The 27,720-nt window shown below is 43.1% G+C and overlaps 1 protein-coding gene across 2 annotated transcripts in view; it reads right to left on the bottom strand.

The window, feature by feature from the left end:
- Positions 1-500: 500 nt before the first annotated feature.
- The window catches only part of LARP4 (La ribonucleoprotein 4), a 102,143-nt gene continuing 74,923 nt past the window's right edge, over positions 501-27,720 (bottom strand). For both annotated transcript variants that reach the window (XM_068267345.1, XM_068267344.1), the window contains exons 13-16: positions 26,738-26,896; positions 19,102-19,235; positions 17,840-18,002; positions 501-5,274 (exon numbers count right to left, since the gene is read on the bottom strand). In XM_068267345.1, coding sequence (XP_068123446.1) covers positions 4,939-5,274; positions 17,840-18,002; positions 19,102-19,235; positions 26,738-26,896 — 792 coding nt within the window. In that variant the 3' untranslated portion in view covers positions 501-4,938. The remainder of the gene's footprint in view (positions 5,275-17,839; positions 18,003-19,101; positions 19,236-26,737; positions 26,897-27,720) is intronic.

Genomic DNA, 27,720 nt, shown 5'->3' with positions numbered 1-27,720 from the left:
GGGTTAATGTAGCGTAGCCTGGGGGGGGGGGGGCAGCAGAGGTTAGTGTAGAGTAGTTCTAGCTGGGGGCAGCAGGGGTTAATGTAGGGTAGCTGAGGGGCAGCAGATGTTAGTGTAGGGTAGTTCTAGCTGGGGGGCAGCAGGGGTTAGTGTAGCAAAGTTATAGCTGGGGGCAGCAGGGGTTAGTGTAGGGTAGTTCTAGCTTGGGGAGGGGGGGCAGGAGGGGTTAGTGTAGGGTAGTTCTAGCTGGGGGCAGCAGGTGTTAGTGAAGAGTAATTATAGCTGGGGGGGGGGGCAGCAGGTGTTAGTGTAGAGTAGTTATAGCTGGGGGGCAGCAGGAGTTATTGTAGAGAAATTATAGCTTGGATAAAGGTGCATCTTATGGTCCGAAAAAAATATCAAACCCTGTGATAAGCTCAGCTTGAAGTGCTGCACAGATACCTCACTCACATGAGGAGCATTCTTCCACATAGAATCGTGCGTAAAATTATTCAAGATAATTCAACCCTTTAAATCAGCTTTATTCTTCTAAATCTGTGTTATTTCAATATTCCATAGCACCTTGGCAATGTCAAGAATAGAATACAAATACATGTATACATTTAAAGCATGAACCCTACTTCACAATTTTAAATTATGATAACCTGGAACAAAGAGGGAAGGACAAAAAAAAATAGAGAGGTGCAGTGTGACTAAAGTGCCCTCTACATAATTAACAAGATGCCAAGGCAAGTTAAAATGACCAGGTAAGTCACTGTAGTTCTTTTAGTTCAGACTAAACAGTTTTCCAGAGTATTGATTCTAAATACAGTTCAGGTTTTAAACACGAGCAGCTCTATAAGTGCCAGAAAGTCTGTTTTATTTGAAGTTTTGTTGTTTTTTTTTCTCAGGTAAACAAAGTTCAGGATCATGTTCCAGATTCAAGATACAGATCATGTTGTGTATTCCTTGATCATCCATAAATTATACAAAGCTGGCAATTTCATGGTACCATAGCATAGGAAGCCCCGACAACACAATATACAAAAATAGAAGCCAGGTTATTGAGCTAGCACACTGGTGTTAATAAAATAAAAACTTAAAAGGGAAGGATGGAGGGAAGGAAGGAAAAGAACAGCATTGCAAATAATAAAACAACATAAAAACAAAGCAATCATTTAGTGCATTAACAAATGCTGCACTACACAACGTCACAGGGGTGGGGGTAAACTAACTTGTTTAAAGAAAAAAAAAAAAAAAGTTTGTTAGTTTCAGCAGATCATAATTCAACAGTAAATATGAGTAACAGCGTTAGGTTATGAACAGGAATGTTACACCACACCGTTCAGATGTAGATTATAGGTCTTGAATTTTGCAAAATTATGTTAATAGTGGTAGAAATTTTACAATGAATTAACGTCTTAACAATGCAAAAAAAGAAAAAAAGAGTCACCTTGAAAAACAGCTTCGCAGAACATGCAAATTAAAAGTAATTAGATTATGATTGCTATAAACAAAGCTACCTTGTAGGTGGTTATTGAAGTATTAAAAATGGATGTTTTATCCAAGTTACAAGATTGCCTATAACAGACGTAATGGTATAGTCCGATATCTGAAATTTGCCTGAGAATATAGATCTATAGGTGGAGAATATGATTGAGATTGCAGCCAGCCAATAAAGGCTATGTGCTTGTCATGCAACATACTGCATTTCTAGTTCATATACAAATCTAAATGTCCCACCTTAGCTATACTGAGAGCTTCAGGGGGAGAGGGAAAAACAAACAAAAAGAAAAGAAAAACAAGTTACAAGGGTTTCAAAACCTTTTGCACAGAAAATTCAAATAAATACTCTTTCCCCATTGAGAGATTCTAGCTCAACGCTTATATTGAGTAAGCATAACTTTCACACTTTTTTGTAATTTCTGTACATGAGCTAAAATTCTGACAAAAAAAAAAAAAGCCTACACAAAACATCCTCTCAAATTCACATATTAATCAACTTACATTATATGATTTTTGCAAGTCACAATCAATGATAATTTATTTTACAACTACAAAGAAAAAAAATGTACAAGAAGTCAAGTCCTATTTCAAAACAATATGATTAAATGCACTGCATCCATATGTTCCGATGTCCACTAGAATGAGATACAAATGAGACAGATATGTGCAGTGGGGGAAAAAAAAAAAAAAAAAGTGTACCAAGATCACCACAAGACAGGCCCGACATATCTTCATACATAACCAAGTGTGCCAACTGGTACACTTAAGTAGACATCTATGCTGTCAGACAACATATGAAGGGTAAATATGTCTAAGCAGAGTACACAGCTTATTTGAGAGGCCTACTGTTACATATGTAATGATGTTTTCCAGAATCAAATTGGTGGTGGTGGTGGGGGGGGGGGGGGGGATGGGATGTTGAATGAAGGCACTGCCTACTCATGGACTCTGGGCCAGTTTCCACTAGTGTCGAATTCGGCACAAATCTGCAGCATTTCTCCGCAGGCAAGAGGGGTGGGGAAACACTGCTTATCCAATAGCTTTGACATTCAGATTGCAGTGCTGTGCATATCTGACAGTATGCTGATTTCTGCAGCACAAACCCGAATCCCTATAGCTGTGCGTTGCATGACTTAGCAATTCGGGCTCAGGACAATGGGAGCCACAGCCGGAAAAGGAAACAGCCGCAGCTCCTAGTGGAAACCGGCCCTTAAAGCAAATCTGAAGCATGATATAATGAATTTTATTTGTTCAGATACAGTACAGATAATGAATATAACTTTAGTAGTAAAGAAAAGAGTCTCATCTTTATTTTCAGTTTTTTTATAACGTTGCATCATACTGTCACAGTTGTTTTAAAACCACTGTCTTAAGCTATAAAACAAAGCAGAAATAATGACCCTTTGAACTTTCCTGCAGTAAAACTTTCTCAAGCTGTGTCTCACCGTTTCTTGGCTGTTTGAATGCTTCCGAAAACAGGACTTTATTTGACTCAGTGGGTCGAATAGCTCAAACAAGCTCTTTTGCATAGATAACGGATTTTTTTCCCCTCTCTTCTGCACTGGAAAATATTATAAGACTCTTCTTTGCTACTAATGTTCCATTTCTTAGCTATATTACATACAATTCATTATTTCATAAGTTTATTTTCTCTTCAGGTTTGCTTTAAGCTCTGGCATCTCCTTGACCGGTACCATTAGTTCTCTAGGAGGTTTTGCAGTGTTGGTAATTACCTCATACTAGTGCACCAAGTGCCGGTACCACTAACTAGTGGCATAGTGAAAAGTAACAGTTCATTCCACTTGCTGCACAGGCCACAAATGCCCACAACAAGTTGCAAGAGAATCTTTAAAATCAGTGGTGCTCCTTCGCTGTGCAAATTAGACATTGGAAACTTTCTAACAGCATAAAGCCCAAACCCCACTTACTGCTAAGCCATGCAGATATTTTGTCCATGACATCTGAGTCTGAAAGCCGACCATAATGTGTGCACAGATGGATGAACAGGATACAACTAAACCACAAATGCATAAGACATCAAGCAAGCTCAGTTAAACATAAGCAGGGACAGAATGAAGAGTGCTGCAGTCTTTCTGGCAAATCTTCTGCATGGTAACCAGGGTAATAGCAGGTCACAGGAAGAATGGAAGGGAGGACTGACAACGTATGAAGATTGAAATAGATTTGTGAATATAGCTCTAAGTTTAGGTATTCTGTCCCTTTAATAAGGAGCCTGCTTTATCACAGTAGTCATAAATGAATTTTTTTTATTTGAATAGAGAAAGATGGGGGGAGAAACCCTCTAGCCCCTTCTCAGCCACCCAACCTTCCTTCATCAATCACGGGTGGACAAAAGGAATTCAGAAGGAAATTGTAGGAGCCAGCTCCATTGTCCATAATTAAGGAATCTCAAAAGTTAGGGGCCATCTAATTAAGGAGCTTTGGCTATCTGCCTCCTGATATTTGTCCAGCCCTGATTATGTAAAGTCTACCAAAAAGGGACCATATAAAAGCACTTCCACACACTTAAACGTTTGGGGAAAAAATAAAAGTTGGGCCACAACTGCAAATCTTGTATGGAGGTTGGGGAGGAGAAAAAAAAAAAATCAGACGCATGTTCATCACTGATAAACGCTTATCAGTCACTGTAATGGGAATCATAGGTCAGATATGCATAGCCCTTTCTGAAACTAGACATACACAGTCTGGATTTATAGATTTACAGTCATGACCATGAAAACCATGCACAAAATGAAACAAAAAAAAAAATCAAAAACTAAATTAAAAGAATTACATGCCTTTGCTATAACTAAGCCTTTTTGCTATCTTTTATATTTTTTTGTATTTTTTTTTCCCCTAAAGATAGTGAAAATGCTTAGAGAAATTTTAGTAAGGTCAAAAGACAAACTAATATTTCAAGCTAACTGACATTACAGCTGTACATTCAGTTTTATAGTTTGTGACGTAACAGTATCTGGCCACAGTTACACACTGACCACATACCGCATCCATGATTTCATCTTCAAGGCCAAAATGGCATACACATACTACCAGCAAAGCCTTAAATAGATTAAAAAAGTAAATTTAAATTTCTATATTTTTTTTATATTTTTAACATCTATTTTTCAAAAATATTTTCTTTTTTGTACCCTCTTTGGAGGGTTTTCTAGGTTTATGTCACAACCCTGAAACTGACATATGGCAGGTAACTTCTGCAACATAAAATATTTAAAACAAAAACTGAACCCCCCCAGAAAGAAAGAAAGAAAAAAAAAAAAAACATACTGATTCATATAATCATGTCTGGAACTCATTACCACCTCAAATTCAATATCTGAGATGACTTTAGGATTCCATTTTGTCCACTTTGCGTTAGGCATAATTAAATGACTGTTTCCAATCAAGTCTCTGATGCCGTAAGTCCAGTTAGAAATATTAAATTAAGTTAAGTCTTTACTTTGGTGACCTTGGTGGCACATATTGCTCCTTGCCATTACGTCGTGTTGCTCCCTGAGGTGAAGACCTGCGGCCAAACTGGCGCCTCTGTTCCCTGATTTTCCCTGCACCGCCTCTAGGGGGTCCATTACTGCGATGACCAGGAGAATCTCTGACTTTTCCTTCTAGCTTCTCTTGGGGCTTTTCAGTGTTCTTCTCTGGAGTGGAGCTTTCTTCATTTTTGGCAGGTGGTGAAACATTGGAGCGAAGCTCACGAAGCGGCTGGACTGGAGCCGGTGTGAGCTCCTTGGGAGGTTTCTGACATACTTCAGCATAACTTAATTTACGGGGCTCCTTGAAAAGAAGAAGGAACATGCTGAGGTTACAAGGCAAGCAGATACTAATATTAGAATATAAACACAATCAAAATGCCCATTTTACAAGACTGGCAGAACCAATAAAATGACCACATTCTAGGAGTCTCAATGATTAGGTCGCCAAAAGCTCTGACAAAGTATGATTTACATGGCCCCCATTGCCACCCATAAAATTACGCTTTCAGGCATTCTAGTAAAACCCTCACAGCCTCTGGATTAAAGGAGTACTATTGAAGTTTCTCAATTTCTGCCATCAGCATGAATCAATATGTTAACAACAGCCAGAGTGAACACTGCATATGTTTTTGCTATGCAGCTTCTTTTTTTTGTTTTTTCATGTACCTGATGCTGCGATCCCTGTAGATAGTGACTGAGGTGGACAGAGGAATAGTCCATCTCTGTACGTAACACCACTGTGGTAAGAGGGGAAAAAAAAAAAAAAAAGAGTGGAGTGCTCTGTTTGTTTACTCCCCCCATCTGTCTGCGCGTTCTCTCACACTCTGCCACTTTAGCAAGTTGTAAGTCAGAGAGAGAGAGAGAGAAGCAAGCAGCCAGAGACAATGGCAGCACTGAACATGAGCTCCTGAAACTTTACCAAGTTTACCTTGTAATGGGCAACTGAATGGACACAAAGGACACAACCAAGACACAGCCAAGACCAAGACATAACATGGAAACCAGAGGAGCCTATGGAAGTCTAAAGAATAAAAAGACTAAAGATTAAAAAGCAAATGCTCTGAATGGAGAAGATAACCACCTATAAAAGGATAAACAAGCTGTGTCACTCAGAGGAAAAGCAACAAGCAGCAGCAGCCAGCTCCAGCCAACCAACAGATCCTAACACCAGCAGAGAGTAACCCCAGAACTGACCAAACCTGCAGAAAACAAGGTAAGGGCATTTCTGCTGAATATTACTTATAGAAATAGGAAAAGTTTATCAAGGGATTCACAATGGAAACCATAGTAGAGCCAGCAGATGAAAAGGCAAGCCAGGATGCAGATAAGCCCAGCACATCTAGCAGCAGGAGGTCTGGCACTCGGGAGATTGTTTACTCTCCTGGCAATAAAAGCAATGATGCAAAGAAAGAAGAAAGACTGAAGCTAACTAAAAGCATGCCAGAGACCCTGTTTGCTGACTATTCCTCTAACCCTAGAGTAAGAACAAACCTGATATTTTTTACACATGACACCCAAGCCTGGCATACTGCCATCTGTGAAAAATTTGAAAAAAGCATTAAAAAAAATGGCATGAATGGGAGACAAATCAGAATAAAAGACAAGGAGGACCCAGAGGTTACTACACTTACAGTAACTGTATACCACAATGGCAGTGTCTTGATCCAGGGGGCAGAACGTTACTTAAATATTTTCGAAAAGAGTTATCCTGATATTGAAAGACTTGCAATTAACTTTAAAGAAAACCAGACAAACTCTGTCAACACAAGCAATGGTCGTAAATCATCTGCAAGGACTGCTCCTAGAGAGAAGGCTGAAGACCAATCTCCAAAACAACAGCCCCTCTCCAGAGACCAGACACCAGGCTTCTCACACCCCTCCCTGGAGACTCTCAGAGAAAGTCTGTCCCAATTAGAAAGGGACTTCACCCTTTTCAGGGAAGAAAGGAAAAGCAGCCAAGGTGTGAAAAATGCAAATGATCAACTGAGAGAAGAAATAGCCAGGATGAAAGCTGAGCACACTGCAGCCTTGCATGATATCAACATTTCCCTACAAAAACTACAGGAGGAAAACTCACAACTTAAAGAGGAGATCAGGAAATTAAAAATATTAAAACAGCCACAAAAGTTAGAGGAGACAACAAAAAGCACAAAGGCCCCCACAAAACCTATGCCGACCAAAGACAGTGCTCCGCACATCACACAGGATACAATAATCACCCAAGAGACTAGTGACAATCACAGCCATCCAGCCCCCTCTCCAAATACTGCCAACACAGCCTCATCCAACAACCCACAGCCCAAGCCTAAACACCAAGCAAATCGCTCCTATAAACATCGCAGTCCTGACATTGTGCTGGTTATAGACTCTAATGGAAAATACCTGGACATAAGAAGACTCTTTCCAGGGATGCATGCCATCAAAATCATCACTTCAACTATTGAACAAGTAACACAGGTCATTAATGAGCCTTATTTCACCGACCCAAAACATCTCATCCTGCACACCGGCACCAATGACATTATACAAGAAAACACCACAGACCAAGAAACCATCACATACAAACTGTCACAACTGGTTAAAAGGGCACAGCAGAAATTCCCCAGCACAAAGATTATCCTCTCTTCCCTGCTCCCAAGAAGAGACATTCCTCACCAGACAATTACACAGATCAATGCAGAGCTGGCCTCCAGTCTCAGATCCTCACCAGACATACAACTGGCACAGCACACCACAATCACAACCGACCATCTGTACAACAACAAGCACCTTGACAAACAAGGAGTCAGCCGCCTAGCAAAGGAACTAAAGGACATGGTGCTAAGTAGACCCCAGAGACTCCAAGAAAGCCCCAACTCAACAATCAGACAGCAAACCACAATGTCCCAACACCAGAGAGAGAGCCCACAAGCATGGCAAACATGTAGGAAGCAGCCTGCCCCACAATGGCAACACAAAGCGACAGAGGGTAGCATCATGGCGGAAATCAGAACTTTGCTTATCAATATACAAAGCAGATTGAGGTGACACCCACAACAGTGTCCACCCTCCCCCTGAAAATACTGAGTCCTATGAAAATTTCTGCTCATTACAAGGTAAACCGACTCAAAATGACATCCCTTATCATCAGTAGCTGGAACATCCAAGGGCTGAACGCCTCAGCTTTTGGATCCAAAACAAATGATCCAGACTTTAAAAAGAGACTTGAAAACATTGATATCCAAATCCTCCTGGAGACATGGACCCGGGCAGAGGATGAATCTTTCGTACCTATGGGGTACCGGGAATTCTCCATATCTGCCCAGAAAAACAGGAACATTAAACAGGGCCGCCGTTCAGGAGGCATACTAATCTGGTATAAGGAGGAGCTCACAGAGCACATCAAAGCAATCAAACGAGGAGACAGCCACATCTGGATCAAAATAAACAGCTCCATCCTCACCTCTCAGTCTGACATGTACCTGTGTGCAGCATACATCCCCCCAACAGAGTCCCCTTACTACAAACCTGACATCTATGAGGTCCTACAAAGAGAAGCCAGCCACTTCCAGTCTCAGGGCAGAGTGCTCATCTATGGAGACCTCAACGCTAGAACAGGCACAGAGAAGGACTATCTGACCTCTGAGGGAAACACATACATACTTGGAGGAGAGAGCTACTACCAGGAACCAATGCAGACAGCAAGAAACAGCTATGACAAGACAGTAAACAAAAGTGGGAAATCCCTGTTGAACCTGTGCCGGAGCCTCGGCCTATACATAATGAATGGGCGAACCAGGGGTGACTCTCTTGGGAGATTTACTATGAACTCACATGTAGGCAGCAGTGTGGTAGATTATGCTGTCACAGACACAGACCCCATAAACATCAATGCCCTCATAGTCACCCCTGAAACACACCTGTCAGACCACAACCAAATCCTGCTGTACCTGAAATCCACCGATAAACCAACCACACAGCAACCTCACCAGAACGGTCTCTACAAGCTGCCACCATCCTTCAAATGGCCCAAAGAGTCTGCCATCAAATTCACCAACATGACCAACACTGCCAAAATCCAAGAACTGCTGACAAACTTTCATACCAACCTATATGAACTGAACAAACAAGGTGTCAACCATGCAGTGAAGGACTTCAGCAACATCTTATATAACATGGCAGTACTCGCCGGCCTCAAGCAGACCAACTTTAAGAGATCCACAAATAAACAGTCCCAAAAATGGTTTGACAGTGAGTGCAAGGCTCTACGTAATTCTCTAAGGGCAGCCTCTAACCAAAAGCACAGAGACCCCAACAACCAGGACCTAAGGGAAGCCCATGACCACCTACAGAGACAATACAAAGGCACCCTCAGGCGGAAAAAACAGAGCCACATCTCCCACAAACTCCAACAGCTGGAGGACTCCCTCCAAGACAACTCATTCTGGGAGACCTGGAACCACATTGGGACAAAGCCCAAGAAAAGCCCTCTACACATCCAAAATGGCCACATCTGGCTCCACTACTTCAGGGACCTCTACAAAGACATCCCAGAAAATGCCCAAACCCCGGAACAGAAACAAATAGCCGCAAAGCTGAAGGACATGGAGGAGACAATCAAGGACTTTCAAAACCCCCTGGATACACCAATCACGATGGAGGAAATAAGAGAAAGAACAAAGCTGATAAAATGTAAGAAGGCTAGCGGTACCGATGGCATCCTGCCAGAGATGATCAAATACAGCCCCCCGGACATACATGAGGCACTCGCAAGACTTTTCAACCTTATCCTGAGTGCGGGCTCCTTTCCTCAGGCCTGGAGTGAAGGCCTCATAACACCCATCTACAAGAATGGGGACAGATATGATCCAGCAAACTACAGAGGAATCTGTGTCAGCAGTACACTGGGGAAACTGTTTAACAGCATCATCAATAAAAGGATCCTCTCCTTCCTCACACAGCAGGACGTACTCAGCAAAAGCCAAGCTGGGTTCATGCCAAACCACCGCACAACCGACCACATCTACACACTGCACAGCCTTATCAAGACTTATGTCCACAGCTCACGTGGCAAAATACACGCTTGCTTTGTGGATTTTAAGAAGGCGTTTGACTCGGTGTGGCACCCAGGCCTTTTCCTAAAACTCCTAGAGAGCGGAATAGGAGGTAGAATCTATGATGTCATCAAGAGTTCATATACTGGGAACCAATGCAGTGTGAAAGTGGACGGGAAGAGAAGCGCGTTCTTCAAGCAGGGTCGAGGAGTCAGGCAGGGCTGCAGTTTGAGCCCAACGCTCTTTAACATATTTATTAACCAACTGGCTGTAGCCCTGGAATCCTCCCCAGCACCAGGCCTCCTCCTGCATGACCACGAGGTGAAGTTCCTGCTGTATGCAGATGATCTCCTGCTGCTCTCCCCAACAGAAAGGGGCCTACAGGACAGCCTGGCAGTACTGGAGAGTTTCTGCACCACATGGGCACTGCCCATCAACCCAAAGAAGACAAAAGTGATGGTGTTCCAGAGAAAAAATCTAAAAATGCCCACCTCCTCATTTATATTAAATGGCTGCCCACTGGAGACCACAAACAGTTACACCTACCTGGGGCTGGAAATTAACCAAACTGGGAGCTTTAAACCAGCAGTAGAGGCCCTGAAGGAAAAAGCCTGCAGAACGTTTTATGCCATCAGAAGGCAACTTTACCACCTAAAACCACCGGTGAGAGTCTGGGTAAAGATATTCAACAGCATCATCACCCCAATCCTGCTCTATAGCAGTGAGGTATGGGGCCCGGTCACCTACCCTGACCAATCAAAATGGGACTCCAGCCCAACAGAAATCTTCCATCTAGAGTTCTGCAAGTATCTTCTCCAAGTCCATCGCAGCACTTCGAACTCAGCTTGCCGGGCAGAGCTAGGCAGATTCCCACTATGGCTGACTATCCAGCAGAGGGCGCTCTCATATTGGGCGCATATACAGAGCAGCAACCCCAGCACTTACCACCATAAAGCCTCACTGAGCCAGGGTGGGGAGGCCATACCACGCTCTCTGAAACAAAACGTCAAGAGCCAGCCCAGCCAAGACCACCAACACAGGCTGACAAAAGCCCAAATAAAAGGAATGATAGAAAGCTGCAAGGACCGATACATAGAGGAATGGAGAAGTGACATAAAGAACTCCCAGAAACTCACTATCTACCAATCACTACAGAGGGAGTACACAATGGCCCCATATCTGGAGAGGCTACACCACCACAAAGATAGACAGGCCTTGAGCCTGTACCGTCTGAGTGCCCACAACCTGGAGATAGAGACAGGACGACACAGACAGACATGGAAGCCCCGGGAGGAGAGACTGTGCAGGCAATGTGACCAGGGGGTCCTGGAGGATGAGGCCCACTTCCTGCTACACTGCAGCAAATATACACCGTTGAGGACCGCCCATTTCCAAAGACTCTCCGCCCACATTGCAGATTTCACCTCCACAGATGAGGAGAGGAAACTCTACATCATACTGGGGGAAGAGGAAGAAACTGTGCAAATAGCTGCCCGATATGTCACGGCCTGCCACCAACTGAGAGGAACATGATAACACATGGACTGTATAACCCCATACTCCCCTCCCCTATGGACTGTATGCCTATACCCCCCTCCCCTATGGACTATATACCCCATCCCCCCCATACCATCCCGTACATCCTCCTATGGACTGTATACCCATGTCCTTCCCTTATTCCCACAATCCCCCCCCCCCCACACACACATTAATGTTCTATTTTGCTTTGGCAATGCTAAATGTATTTGGTCCTGCCAATAAAGCTTTTTTGGATTTGGATTTGGATTTGGATTTGGAGAGAGAGAGAGAGAGAGAGAGAGAGAGAGACAACCCCTCCCTGTCCTTATCTGCTTTGCCAGTATTTTGTGAAAGGAAAAGTGTCTGTTTTCATTCCGTCTTTCAGTGTTGTGTCTGATAGATACAGTATATCAATTCAACTACAAAAAAATCAACTTTATTACTGGAAAAAAATAAAATACTGTTCACATTATAGTTACAAGCATTACATCTCACGTGTAAAATCCCCAGCTTCTTTCTCCTCACAGCAGCCTCCTGTGGAAATTGAAAACCTCTCCAGAGACTGCGTCCCGACCCCCGCATCCTACCTCTATTTCAATTTATGATTCCTCTTCAGAACAGAGCAATAAATAACTTGCCCTCCTCCAGCCTTTTTGTTTGAAAACAACCAATGACGCAGCGGCAGGCCAGCACACAGAAGTCTCCTTCAGAATTTACGGCAAACCAGAACTCAAAGGAAAGAAAGAAAGGAGACAAGTGAGCCGTGCAGACCAGAAGCGAGAGCTCATAGTAATTTATTGAGCTGGGTCCAGCGCTGCATAACTCCCTCTGCTGTGTGGGGATCAGACTAGAATAAACCACAGCTGTACTCAGCAAGAGGCTCCCCTCTTGAAAATGAACTGCCCCAATTCCCCGTCAGTTTTCTCAGGGGATGTGTCAGGAAGGTAGATGAAAACAAAGACACATTGCACAGCAAAAACATATGCTGTGTTCCTTCTTACTGTTGTTGGCATACTGATTTATAGTGCTGCCTGAAATAGTATAAACTTTAATAGTATTCCTTTAAGTAAAGTACTACAAATAAATAGGTCAGACTGATGCATGAACTAGCATGCTCAGCCAAACATAAAAAATACAACCACCTTAGTTCCTGGTTGCCGAATTTACGAAAGCATGCAGAGTTCTTCATGCATCTCCAGGCGTGACTTCATTAGTTAAGTGAGCCAGGCCCTTCTATTTTCCCGTGAATTCTGATCAATGAATACCAATTTTGCCACCTAATGTTAATATAAAAAACAGCTCTGGATGGTAAGACTTGCAGGGCACAACTGTACTTAAAGGAAAGGTTCAGGGAGGGTGGGCAAAAAATAAAAATCAAATTCCACTTACCTGGGGCTTCCTCCAGCCCGTGGCAGGCAGGAGGTGCCCTCGCCGCCGCTCCGCAGGCTCCCGGTGGTCTCCGGTGGCGCGCCCGACCTGGCCAGGCCGGCTGCCAGGTCGGGCTCTTCTGCGCTCCAAGGCCCGGAACTTCTGCGTCCCACGCCGGCGCTCTGACATCATCGGACGTCCTCCGTGCTCTACTGCGCATGCGCAGTAGTTCTGCGCATGCGCAGTAGAGCCTGGAGGACGTCCGATGACGTCAGAGCGCCGGCGTGGGACGCAGAAGTTCCGGGCCTTGGAGCGCAGAAGAGCCCGACCTGGCAGCCGGCCTGGCCAGGTCGGGCGCGCCACCGGAGACCACCGGGAGCCTGCGGAGCGGCGGCGAGGGCACCTCCTGCCTGCCACGGGCTGGAGGAAGCCCCAGGTAAGTGGAATTTGATTTTTATTTTTTGCCCACCCTCCCTGAACCTTCCCTTTAAAGTGTAACTGTCGGGAATAAAATAAATTCTTTATTTTTTATCTGGTAAACAAGTAATAAGGATGCTAACCAGGCAATCTAAAAGTTAAAATCTCTATTTTCTTGTTGATAACTGATCATTCTCCAGTTTACCTGACTTATTTGGTACACACAAAGGAAGCTGCAGGGCATGTCGAGTTGTCCTTTTTGCTTCTCTACTTTCCCCTCAAACTGAAAGGACAACTGAAGCGAGAGGGAATTGGAGGCTGTCATTTATTTCCTTCGAAGCAATACCAGTTGCCTGGCTGTCCTGCTGATCCTCTGCCTCTGAACAAGCATGCAGATCAGGTGTTCGAAAATTGTCAGATCTGACAAGATTGGCTGCATAAACAATTAACACTGCGCCACAGTTCCCCGCAAATTGTATCACCACAATAACAGTTCCTGGGGTCGCTGCAGATAGTCCAATCACTGGGTAATAAGTTCAAAAGTTGCTGCTGCGCTCTCCAGACCTGCAAAAGATAAATCTCCACATAGGGCAATATCGTTCAGTTTATATGGATCCTCACTCCATTTATTCCACGTGACTCTCGTGAAGTGCTCTCCCAATTAATACCTTATCCCCTCTTGCTAGGATGCTCACCAGATTCTGACCACCCCAGCGCTCAGGTGGATCTTGCACAGTATATTTAAATTCACTTCACTGGTTTCTGTAAAGAGGAAAGATCTCCACATAGGGTAATACAGTTCATTCACAGTATATTCCAAACACTGATTCCACCATGTGTTACTCAAAGTCACCCTGTGATTGTGTCAATCCCACGTGCTGCAAATCACAATGCTCACCAGATGCAGCCCACCTCTGATCCTAGGTGGAAGTCACGCTTTATGTTATTGCCAGAAAAGCTTCACACTCCTAAATCCTTTGAACAGGCCTTCTCAAGGTCTTGCTTTAATTCCACTTTTAAAATTGCTCAATATAAAAATATAAAAACAAGAACCAACATAGCGTAACACAGTAACCACTAATGCACTGCGCAAAGATTCAAAATCACTTACGCCTCCATGTGCGTTCTGCGCATATCATACATCAGCATCTGCCAATGCCCATCCGTCTGGATTCCATCTGGTGTCCGGGTACGTTTAGATGCCGCGCTCTCCCGTTCCGCCTCCTCTCCAGGTCGCAGGGTGTCAGTCCGTGCGCTTCTATGCTGACCGGCCGTTCCGTGCGCTCTCTTCCTTGCGTGCGACGTCAGACGCACAATACCGCCCTACGCGCGTTTCGTCCTCAATGCCAGACTCATCAGGGGCCGGTCAGCATAGAAGCGCACGGACCGACACCCTGCGACCTGGAGAGGAGGCGGAACGGGAGAGCGCGGCATCTAAACGCACCCGGACACCAGACGGAATCCAGACGGATGGGCATTGGCAGATGCTGATGTATGATATGCGCAGAACGCACATGGAGGCGTAAGTGATTTTGAATCTTTGCGCAGTGCATTAGTGGTTACTGTGTTACGCTATGTTGGTTCTTGTTTTTATATTTTTATATTGAGCAATTTTAAAAGTGGAATTAAAGCAAGACCTTGAGAAGGCCCGTTCAAAGGATTTAGAAGTGTGAAGCTTTTCTGGCAATAACATATAGCGTGACTTCCACCTAGGATCAGAGGTGGGCTGCATCTGGTGAGCAGTGTGATTTGCAGCACATGGGATTGACACAATCACAGGGTGACTGAGTAACACATGGTGGAATCAGTGTTTGGAATATACTGTGAATGAACTGTATTACCCTATGTGGATATCTTTCCTCTTTACAGAAACCAGTGAAGTGAATTTAAATATACTGTGCAAGATCCACCTGAACGCTGGGGTGGTCAGAATCTGGTGAGCATCCTAGCAAGAGGGGATAAGGTATTAATTGGGAGAGCACTTCACGAGAGTCACGTGGAATAAATGGAGTGGGGATCCATATAAACTGAACGATATTGCCCTATGTGGAGATTTATCTTTTGCAGGTCTGGAGAGCGCAGCAGCAACTTTTGAAGATTAGCTGCATGCTTGTTTGTTATTCAGACACTTCTGAAGCCAAAGAGATCAGCAGGGCTTTCCATGCAACTTGTATTGTTTAAAAGGAAAAAATAAAAAATTATGGCAGCCTCCATATACTTCTCACCTCAGTTATCCTTTAACTAATGCAGCCTGATTGGCTGAAGCCTCTTTCCCTCCCACACCTCTGTTTCTCTCTGATTGGCCAATATTTCTCATGCTGAGTCAATGCTCTTACTATAGTGGAGGGCGGGCAATGCATACACAATGAAGCAGAGGAGAGTAAGGGAGGAAATTACATCAGGCTTCAAAATAGCCACAGTTAAAATGGGAAATGCTAAGAAGAATTTTCTCTTTTTTTACTGTAGTATAATCACTAAATTCCAAACGTGGACAGTGCAATACATATGCAAGTAATGCATGTATTCATCTACTTATGTGTATTTTTTTTCTTGAGATAGTACGGCTGACAGCTCCACTAAGGGCCGGTTTTCACTACTAAAGTGATGCGAATGCGGCAACCTAGCCACACCGCATCAATTCTGCTGCCGCCCACATCACTTTCGCATCTCCCGATGCAGAAGTGAAATGAAGAGATAAGACGCGGCTGCGTGCGGATGCAGCCGTGCGAGAATCTGCAGCATGCTGCAGATTCTCGGATCGCTCCGCACAACATGCACGCAGTGGAAACTCTTCCATTGCTGTGCATGTGTTTCAGGACACTTCAAGATAATAAGCCATATAATAGGACAATTTTCCCCACTGTGAAGAAAACACTTTATGTTTTAAAGTTTATATTTAAGGCCTTCTAGATTCTAAATTTAAAAATGGACATTACTAAAAATTTGTTAACCATTGTCTTCCCATTGCCACTCTCACAGAGCAATTACAGTGCCATGGTTTACAAGTAGCCCATTACTAGGCAAGCAAGCTTAGCAGGAACTTCACTTGCCGTTACAATGCATTCTAGGGTTATTGAGACCCATCATGCATTAGATGTCCAACAATGAACTGACAGGCTGGAATAGAGAGTGTAAAGCCGCATCTACACGTAGATGCGGCCGCGATGCTCCTTATCAATCGAGCTGCTGATGCGGCTCGATTGATAAGATCCGACAGGACGGATCTTAGCACCGCCGATTCCCTGCTCGCTCCCCGCGAGGGGACAATGGCAGGGAATCGAGCGGCAGATTCGCGGCGCAGGGACGAGCGGGTATTGATTCCCGCGCGCCGAGCGGGGACGCGGCGGGCACGCGGAAGAGGCGAACCGGCGGCTAATCGAGCCGCCAGATCGCCACAATCTCTCCCCGTGTAGACGGGGCTTAAGAATCCTGAGCAGACCAGCAATTGCAAATGATGAGTGGCCTCAAACTTTACAAATTTGTACAGCTGAACTGAAGGGAGATCATCATTGCCTTTAAAGAGAATTACCTAATTTTTTGCAAATGGTCCAACTCATCAAGTCAGTTTATTTGAATATGCAGGTTCATTTTTAGACTTGTCCCTTTCCGTTCTGGCTTCACACAATAGGGATTGAGCATATGCTGCACTAACCAACCCGCCATATCCCAGCACTGCCCCTGAAAGGCCCTCTGCTTGAGAGCACCAAGGTCTTAACCCAGAAGTTCTTACTAGTCTCATCAACAGCAGCATTTTCATGGAGGTCTTCAGCTGTATTCTCCAGGTAAAAAGAAGTGCTGATAGAGGCTGTGCCATTGGATCATCAAGCTACTGCATAAAACATCTACTTCCTTTGGGTTACCTCTTGCAATACTCAAGCTAAACCAGCTGCAGTGGCGGTGCTCTCCTAACTAAGAGGACAATGTTACACAATTATCTTAAAGTGGATTCGAGACAAACTTTCGCTGCCTTGGGCATTCTTCCACCCAAATGTTTTTATTTTTTTATTTTATTACCTAATTGAATGTAAATGAATGTATCCACACGCTCAGCGCCTAGGCATTCTGAGCCCCATGCTGCAAGTGCTCGGGGAGGAAGCGGCTTTTGCTCAAGCAGGTACCAGATTTCAAAGGCAAGGGGCCGGAGAGGGGAGGAGAGAGGAGGAGGCGAGTGGAGTTTTCACAGGCTGTGGGGTGGAGATGCAGAGCAGCTTGACTGTGTAATAAGCAGAATATGGCTGCTCATTTTATCACAGGAAGAAATAATCATATACTTTTGAAGCGGTTTGCAGATAGATTTTCTATGTAAACCATCTAAACTTAAGATATATACACAAGTTACTTGCTATAGCTAGTTTTTCATTTGGATCCGCTTTAAAAAGCATATGTTTTACTTGCTCTGAACAGTGACATATGTTTACACATTGGACAGCAATAGAATAGTACAATTCAAAAAATAAAGGATTTAAAAATGTACAAAAAGCAATTAAAATAGAATAATAAAGCATGTTTATATTACGAAACAGTCATTACCTGCATGCTCTGAGCAGGAGACACACTTGCTATAGGTGCAGAGGTGGCAGATTTTGGTGGTTTTACGGACGCTGCATTGCATACTGGTAGCACTACTGAGGTCTGACTGGCAACATCCTTGTGACAAGACGTTTCTGTGCCTTTCTTCTCAATAATGGGATTGCTAAACACAAACATACAAAGTAATTATTTAGTCTATCAAAAAAAAAAAAAAAAACGAGAACAGTGGAGGTACAGTCAAGAGAATACTCCATATAAAACAAGTTGACAATAGTCTACTAATGAAAAAAAAAAAAAAAAAACTGGCAACTAGAGGAAAAACTCAGGTTTTTGTATACACAGCTTCTTTCTAAAACTTTCTGCACATCAATTTCACTCAGAACTCAAGCTTAGAATCAATGTATATAGCTCTTCCATGTATCTAAATCAACAGGAAGTGCTTTGATTGGTCCAGTTCCAAGACGCGTATAATTTGCATTATATCTGCATGCAAGCCAAAATTTAGCATCTCAAAGGCTTACTTCAAGCTATACTCAGTAAAGCTCCAATTTAGGAGGTATAGATGACACCATCTTCATTACAAAAGGATTTTATTTTTTTTTTAAGAGCCACTTTCTAAACCAGCCTTTCTCAACCTTTCTACCGTGGAGGAACCCTGCAAATAACTTTGGGATATCAGGGAACCCCTGCAAACAATGTTTTGATCTCGAGGAACCCCTGCATTTATTTTGGAGGAGGCATGGTCTTTAAAAGCATGTGTGGCTGTTTATTTCACTACCCCTATTACACTACCACTCATTATACTGTCTCCTGACCCCCCAAGTTAGTGCTTTTTGTTGAAGTATCACCTACTATAATGTGCTCTATTATACTACCCCCAGGATGGGGGGAAAACGCCAAGGATCCCTTGCAGAGTAATCGAGGAACCCTGGGGTTCCAGGGAACCCTGGTTGAGAAAGCCTGTTCTAAACTCTTCTGGAACAAACAGATCACGATTTCCCCACCATCTTACATACTTGTTCCAGGACAGAAGCAAAGCACTGTAACCATAAAAGAATAGCAGCCAGGAAATACATTTGAAAGACACCAAATCAAGTGTTCTATGCAGTAAAGTAATTGTGGATTTACATGTTAAAAATACAACCTTGCATACAGCACAATGGGTAAAATCTCTGGATGTAAACAGGGATCAAGCACAAACTGGGAATACTCACATACAATGATAGTTTATTTATAAGCACCCAGAGATTGGTTTAGCTTACCTTGGGGGTGTGGGAGATGGAGTCACTTCCTCTGTGGTGCTGTGTATTGAACTTATGATTGGTTGCTGAGGAGTCATTTTTGCAGGTTCATCCTGAGTATGTGTAGATACATGTGGAGGCAATTCCTTGTTCTCCTTTAAGATTCAAAAAGGTAGAATTGCACATTACTGAATCACCCACAATATAGTTTCCACTATGTCAAAGTAAAATATAACATTTCAAAGTACACCTGTGAATTTTTATTTAAAAAACAACAAAAAACTACTTACTTTGGGAGAGGGAAGCCTCTGGGATCCTCCAACGCTTCCCCATTCTCCTTCACTGGCCCGTTCAAAGCCAAGCCTGATTAACCACTTAACAACCTCTGCCACGCTTATCTACGCCCCTTTAAAATTCACCTGAGTCACAGGGGCGTAGATAGGCAACTCCTGTTTATTTTCCTGCTGTGCGCGATCGCGTTCGATACGCGTCGGGCACCCGCTGGTCTGTGATTGGCTGATGTGAACATGTGTTCACAAAACCAATGACAGTGCTTATTCATGCAGAATGTGTGTAAACATTGTATCAGTCACTATGCTGTTACAGTTACTGAGATCACTCGTGAGAGGATCTCAGATAACTAACACAGCATTAGTGACTGATCAGCATCAGTGAGGTTTTTTTTAAATAAATTATACCCCCATTAAGCCCATTAACCCTTGCCTCCCTTAAATGTGAAAATTGCTGTGGTTTTTAGGTGAAAAACCCCGTGGTAGAGAAGTGGTTAAGTCAGTGCTATTACACACGCACAAGCCTTGTGGAGGTCACAGTGCTGAACAAGGCGGTGGAGGAGGATGGGGAAGCCACAGTTTGTCCCAGAGGCTTATGCTGGGGATACACGGTACGTGTCTGTACCGTGTATCGACCAGCTGGTAAAGTTCTGTAAGCTCTCCTGGCTGCAAATGTATTTAATGTCTGACAAAGTTAATTTATTGCAGAGAGCTGTGTTCAAAGTAAATGGATAGCAATTTACGCAGGTAAACAGCAGTTTGGTGCTTACAGATAAGGCAGCAGCTTCCAATACTAGTGCAATGTGAGCCTTACTTTGGGTCAAAGGCAGGTAAGTCAACTACATAATCAAGGAGATGGGGAGATTTTAAATCAAATTTTATTTATGCCAAAAATTCCCATCTCCACTCTGTACCCATCAGAAGACCTTCACCTCATTTTATATTTCTTGATATTCACAAGTTTTCTTCATTTTTAACCACTTCATCCCACAGGCTATTTTACCCTTACTGTTAACCAGTTCACCCCCAAGGGTTTTTACCCTAACGGACCAGAGCAATTTTCACCTTTCAGCGCTCCTCCCTTTCATTCACCAATAACTTTTTCACTACTTATCACAGCAAATTGATCAATACCTTGTTTTTATTGCCACTAAATAGGCTTTTTGGAGGCGATATTTATTTTCAGTAATACCTTTTCTTTTTATGCATTTTAAAGGGAAAAACAAGGAAAAAAATGAAAAAATACACGATTTCTCCATTTTCATCCCCTATAGTTTTAAAATAAACACTGCTAATGTGCATAAAACAGACACATTTTATCTGCCTATTTGTCCTGGTTATTACAATATATAAATTATGTCCCTAGTGCAAAGTATGGTGACAATATATTATTTGGAAATAAAGGTGTATTTTTCCTATGTTGTGTTTTTTGTTTTCTCATTGCATACTACCAATGAATTCAAGCCCTTATTTGCAAATATAACAGTAGTTCACCCTCATAGCATACATATTTTAAAAGCTGAGTCCCTAAGGTAACTATTTATGCATTCGTTTTTCAATTCTGTCACTTTTGGTGTTTTTTACAAGTGTTTTATTTTGGTACAGAGTATATGGAAATAACAGTTTTATTGCTTCTCATTCAGTTTGCCAAAAAATCTAAATCAAATGACATATGCATAATCTCTCAAACACCCCAAATTATCTTCTCTTGCTTGTCACGGTTAAAATGATACCCTATACACATCATCAGATAGTGTTTTGGCCACATAATACACTGTTAATCATGAGCAGCACAATGTATTTTTCAAGGCCATTTTTTGCACCAGAAACAATACAGTCATACTTTCCCAGCAAAACCCCTGGTGTCTCAGAACATTGGATATAGGTCATAAATTATACCATTCTGAAAACTAGAGAACCAGACCTACCCAAATATACATATTTTGTAACATTTGCACTTTTGCGGTTTTGATGAAATTGCACCGTAACTTTGAAAATGTTTTTTTTTTACAGTTTTCTTTACTTTGGCATGAAAAAACAATTCAAATGACATATGCATAATCTCTCAAACACCCCAAATTCTCTTCTCTTGCTTGTCACGGTTAAAATGATACCCTATACACATCATCAGATAATGTTTTGGCCACATAATACACTGTTAATCATGAGCAGCGCCAATGTATTTTTCAAGGCCATTTTTTGCACCAGAAACAATACAGTCATACTTTCCTAGCAAAACCCCTGGTGTCTCAGAACATTGGATATAGGTCATAAATTATACCATTCTGAAAACTAGAGAACCAGACCTACCCAAATATACATATTGAGTAACATTTGCACTTTTGCGGTTTTGATGAAATTGCACCGTAACTTTGAAAATGTTTTTTTTTTACAGTTTTCTTTACTTTGGCATGAAAAAACAATTCAAATGACATATGCATAATCTCTCAAACACCCCAAATTCTCTTCTCTTGCTTGTCACGGTTAAAATGATACCCTATACACATCATCAGATAGTGTTTTGGCCACATAATACACTGTTAATCATGAGCAGCGCCAATGTATTTTTCAAGGCCATTTTTTGCACCAGAAACAATACAGTCATACTTTCCTAGCAAAACTCCTGGTGTCTCAGAACATTGGATATAGGTCATAAATTATACCATTCTGAAAACTAGAGAACCAGACCTACCCAAATATACATATTTTGTAACATTTGCACTTTTGCGGTTTTGATGAAATTGCACCGTAACTTTGAAAATGTTTTTTTTTTACAGTTTTCTTTACTTTGGCATGAAAAAACAATTCAAATGACATATGCATAATCTCTCAAACACCCCAAATTCTCTTCTCTTGCTTGTCACGGTTAAAATGATACCCTATACACATCATCAGATAGTGTTTTGGCCACATAATACACTGTTAATCATGAGCAGCGCCAATGTATTTTTTAAGGCCCTTTTTTTACCAAATGCAACAATGTAATTCTTTCTTCTCAAAGCCCCAGGAGTGTAAGACCATTCAATAAAAGACACAAATGTTACCATTCTGAAAACTAGAGACTCAGGCCTACTCAGTTGCAAATAGAATAATTTAGGTGAGGCCTAAATCACTATCCATAACATGAATGACAGATACATTGGAACTCACCATTGCAGGTCTAGCAGGATGGAGAAAGGCCAGAGGTCATACGCCAAGGAAAGCCAGTGGTCAGAAGATGGGGGGTGGTCTGCAGAGTAAAGTCCTGTGGCAAACACTCTCGCCTTGCAGCAGCAAGTCCAAATGGGAAAAAACTATTTGCAGGTTGTAGGAGTCTTGGGTTTCCTCTAAGCTTCTGGGTTTCCTCCCACACCCCCAAAAAAGGTGGTAATGTTAACTAGTGGTAATTGTGAGTTCCTTTGAGGGACAGTAAGTGGCAAATAAAAGTAGAGAGGAAAAAGTCCAGTGAAAATTTAGGGTAACGAAGAAAAAAAAATAAAATAAAAAATAAAGTCTAATAGCTGCTGAGGGTATGGTATGCCTCAAAGCAGCCGGAAACGCAGAGTCCCGGCTGTGAGGGGCACTTTGGGCAGTGGTATCTGCTGTCTTTCCGCCTCTTGTGCTTGGTGCACACCCGGCATCGCTTCTGTGGCTTCGCCTTAATTGGGTTCGGGGGGATCAGGGCAGGAAAATGTTTTCCCCTTAGGCGAACTGCTCCATCCAGTTGCATTGGATTGTATTCCTCCATAAGGTGTACGCTTTCATTGATCAGCGATCTTAAAGCTTGTCGCATAAACGGGAGGTAGCTGTCACCGTGGCATTTCTTTTTATAAAGCACAAATGCGTTGTGCATGGCCATCTGCAGGAGGTAAAAAAAAACTTTTTTGTACCAGGCCCTCTTTTTTTTTTTTAAAAAGTAGTAGGAGAGCATTTGGTCCGCAAGATCCACCGCACCCATATTTTTTGTGTAGTCGACCAATGCCATTGGCTTCTCGATCCGCTCTCTGGAGGTTGTGACAGGAACCACTTCTTCAGTGTGGATTGAAGTCAGGACCATGACGTCTCTCTTGTCCCTGAATTTTATAGCCAGGAGCTCACCACTTCTGAGACTGTGTGTTTCCCCTTTCGATAATTTTTTATTAACCACCTGTGGTGGGAGGCCTTTGCGGTTTGGCCTCACTGTCCCACAGGCACCAGTCTCTGCAGAATATAAAAATTTGAAAAGGGGAATGCTGGTGTAGAAGTTATCCACGTACAGATGATAGCCTTGGTGGAGGAGTGGGTTGGCTAGTTCCACCACAATTTTCCCACTGGTTGGCATGTATGGTGGGCACCCAGCTGGTTGCAAATGGCTATCTTTGCCCTCATACAGAAAAAAAGAATAGGTGTAGCCAGTGCTGCTCTCACAAAGTTTATAAAATTTTATCCCATACTTGGCAGCCTTACTTGGGATATATTGTTTTATCCCTAATCTGCCATGGAAGGGTAGGAGGGATTCATCCACTGCAACCTCTCTCTCTGGGGTGTACACCTCGCTAAATTTTGTACTGAGGTGGGTGAGTATGGGCCTCAGCTTAAAAAGCTTGTCATGGCCAGGATCACCTTTGGGGACATTGTCCGAATTGTCGGCAAAGTGCAGGCACTTCATAAGAGCCTCATAGCGCTGCCTGCTCATGGAAGCTGGAAACAGGGGTGTTGCGTGCATAAAGTCCTTAGACCAGTACAGTCTTATTTCTGGCTGTTGGAGTATGCCCATGTGTAGTGTTAGGGCCAGAAACACCTTTAGCTCAGGTATGGTGGTGGGCTCCCATTTCTCAGCCAAATAGCAGGTGGGCTTCTGGGCAATATACTGCTGTGCAAACAAATTGGTTTGCTCCACAATGTGCTGCAGCAAATCATCACCCACAAAGAGCTGGAAGAAGTCAGCAGGCCCGAAGTTGTCAGTGGGCACTAATATTTCGCTTGCCCCTGTAAAAGGCGGGATGTTGGGTGCTACAAGGTTAGCGGGTGACCAGGTGCCCCGAATTATGTCCTCAGGTACCGGTGGGCGTACCTGCCTTTGCCTGGCTCCCCTTCGGCCTCTGCTGCTAGCTGCAGCAGTGCTACCCACTGAGCCCCCTGCGGTGGCATCTGAAGGGCCCTGGACAGTGGTTCCCCTCTGGCCTGTGCTGCTAGCTGCAGCTGTGCTACCCACCGAGCCCCCTGCGGTGGATTCTGAAGGGCCCTGAACAGTGGACTCATCATCCCTCCTGAAGCGGCGAGACGGCTGCCCAACGCTCTCTGAACTGTCAGAATCTGACTCAGAGCTGCTGCTCGTTGGGTGCCATTCGCTCCCTGAATCGTCCCCACTGCTGCTGCTCTGCTGAAGGTAGACGGCTGCCTCCTCAACAGAATACAGTCTCCTCGCCATAGTAAGCAAAGGGGATAGATAGATAGATAGATAGATAGATAGATAGATAGATAGATAGATAGATAGATGGATGGATGGATGGATGGATGGATGGATGGATGGATGGATGGATGGATGGATGGATGGATGGATGGGATGGATGGATGGATGGGATGGATGGGATAGACAGACAGACAGACAGATCGATCGATCAACCAAGCGATTGATCAATCACAGAAAGATTTTTTTTGTTTTTTTGTTTTTTTGTTTTTATATGAAGATGAAAAGAAAGAATATAGATAGAAAGTATAGATAGAAATATCAGAGTAAGGGTAAAAGAGGGGTGAAAAAGTACAGAAAAGTACTAAGAAGTACTAAAAAGTACTAAAATAAAACAGAAAACCAGTAAATGGCAAAGGAGGGGGAGGATAAGGGGTTAATAAAAAAGTATGGGGATAAAATTTTATTTAAAAATATAAAAATCCTACCACAATCACAGTCTTTCTCCCTCACAGCTCCTGTCACCTCTGAATGCTGATTGACAGCAGTGTGAGGTGACAGATGAGCTGGGAGGGAGAAAGCAACTTTGTTTACATACACTACAGGACAGATCATTGTTACTGGCTTGTAACAATGATCTGCCTTGTTACTGGCACTTGATTGGCCCAGGGACCATGTGATTCCCTGGTCCAATCACCAAGCCGCGGGACCCGACGTGCGCGCGCAGCGGGAGCGCGCCCGCTCGCACACAGCAGCAGAGTTACAATGTAACTTATTAAAACGTCCTGTTGCCATTAATAGCGGCGAACATGACGTTTTAATGCGTTACATTGTCCCTAAATGGTTAAAGAGCCATTTCACCTGTCAGTGCTCCAATTCATTTTGACCTAAAACTATATCAGTGCTTTTCACATCTAAATGATCTAGCTCTTCCTCCTCCCCCCCCCCCCCCCCACACACACACACAAATTAGGCCATTAGTGGGCAATTTTACAGCAGGAGACATTGGCAGCGCTTCCAAACAGAGGCTACACCCGAATCGACTACCTGCAATAGATGTGCAGCGCTCCACAATGTGGACTAAAATACACAACATACACAACTTGCATTCAAAACAGGTACAGCAAAGGAGGACATTAGCTTCAGTATAAATAGTATGTGCACAAATTATTCCCTACTAGACCTCCCCACGGCGATGACTGGTCCTCTCAGGGAAGACCTACCCTTAGTGCGCAATACTTGTTTTTTCCCCCTACAAAATGCATAGAAAATACATTACGGGGAAAAAAGGGGGGTAATTAAAACTATTGTATTTTATTTTATGGGATTTACTTAAATTTTTCATTTTTAGCCACAAGATGGCAGTATACACCATTTTAATATTTATGAATTAAAATGGCCCCTAATTGGAGTCATGTTCATATATTCCCAGGCATTTTGGCTCAGGGAAAGCATTTTCCCCTTCACCAATCCCCAAAGTGTAAATCTCGCCATGAATGAGCGGCGGGAGCAGACATGCCGCTGATTGACAGGACGTACCAGTATGTCCTTTTTGTTGTAGGCTCAAACTGGACATACCGGTACGTTCTGTTTGAGTTAAGAGGTTAAGTGCCAACTCTTGCTGCTAAAATGTTTCTGTTTGTATAATGCAGTGTCAATAGACTTAAGTTTTGGAATAATTATTCTCTCCATCTTAAAGTTTCTCTTAGGTCATGTTTTTGCAACGGGAAGGGGATGGACAGGACAGAAAGCAGGTGAACCCCATATTAAGCAATCACTCATATCTGGACCTGTATTCACCTTGCTGAATGCAGCTGAATTCAGGCTCACATCTAGCATTTATGTTTTGCTAATCATGGCTACATAAACTCTACATATTAAAAAAAAGTGTGAAAAAGTTGCAGGTAATTGTAGAAATTCTCTCAAACTGTGCAATACGCAGGTCTACTGTGATACAAAGATTTGTTAGACAAATACTGTAAGAAAAAAAACAACTTACTTTCTCTTTGCAAATTCCTTTTACAACATCAGCCATTCTGCTTTCAAGTACAGGCTCCCCAGGTGTGCTTGCTACACTTCCAGGCAACGGAGGGAAATTGGATGCCAAAAAGTCAAACTTTGGTGTCGGTGCAATTTCTTCCACTGCAGTGAAAGGGCGCTGAAAAATATACATTTAAATAGTTTTTATGTAGTCATATTAAGGGCCAATTCACACAGACAGCTGAACTGTGCTCTTGCCACGTGTTTCCATCTGCTGATCTGCCGGGGAATGAGCACTCAATTGCTATGTAATGCAACCAAGCTTCAGCGTTTGAAATCAATCATTGGTGGAGATCATAAATGAGATGCAAATCATTCTAGCTTGCCAGCAAATCTCATGCAAACTGTATGCAGCTTGGAACTGGGCTAATCAAAATTGACAGGAAGTATATTTGATTGGTCCAGTTCCAAGCTGTAAGACTTTTCTTACAAATCCAGCTTGAATGCTAATTTTCTGCTGACATCTGCTCAGATGTAAAATGAAGGGGACAGGTGCCAGTCCGCCACCTGTGCCAACACTTGTAGCTGCCCATATGTACCAAGCAGATCCAGCCGACAGGCACTGGATGCATAGTCTTCAACTGCCCATATGAAATACACTAAGAAACTGGCAAAGCCCTCAGATCTCATAATCTTGCGATCATTGAGAAGACTGAACAAACATGGTCTAAGCAAAAGAGGAGAAAAGGAAAAGGGATCAGAAAGAGTTGAGATGGAGTAAAGGAGGCGAGCAAAGGATGAAGATGAGGAACTCAGACTTCAGAATGTTCAGCCTTATTCCCTCTAAGCGCGATACTTGATCATCATTGGGCTGTAAAACCATCCCCACTTTGGCAAGGTATAGAGGAAAAACAAAACAAAAAGCACAAAACAAAAAAAACAGTATAGCAGATCATTTTGACGATATAAGCAAACTGTCCAAAACCGCCCTACATTACTCTT

Source organism: Hyperolius riggenbachi, chromosome 2, assembly GCF_040937935.1.
Source record: "Hyperolius riggenbachi isolate aHypRig1 chromosome 2, aHypRig1.pri, whole genome shotgun sequence".
Taxonomy (NCBI): Eukaryota; Metazoa; Chordata; class Amphibia; order Anura; family Hyperoliidae; genus Hyperolius; species Hyperolius riggenbachi.
This window is presented reverse-complemented; position numbering and strand designations above follow the sequence as displayed.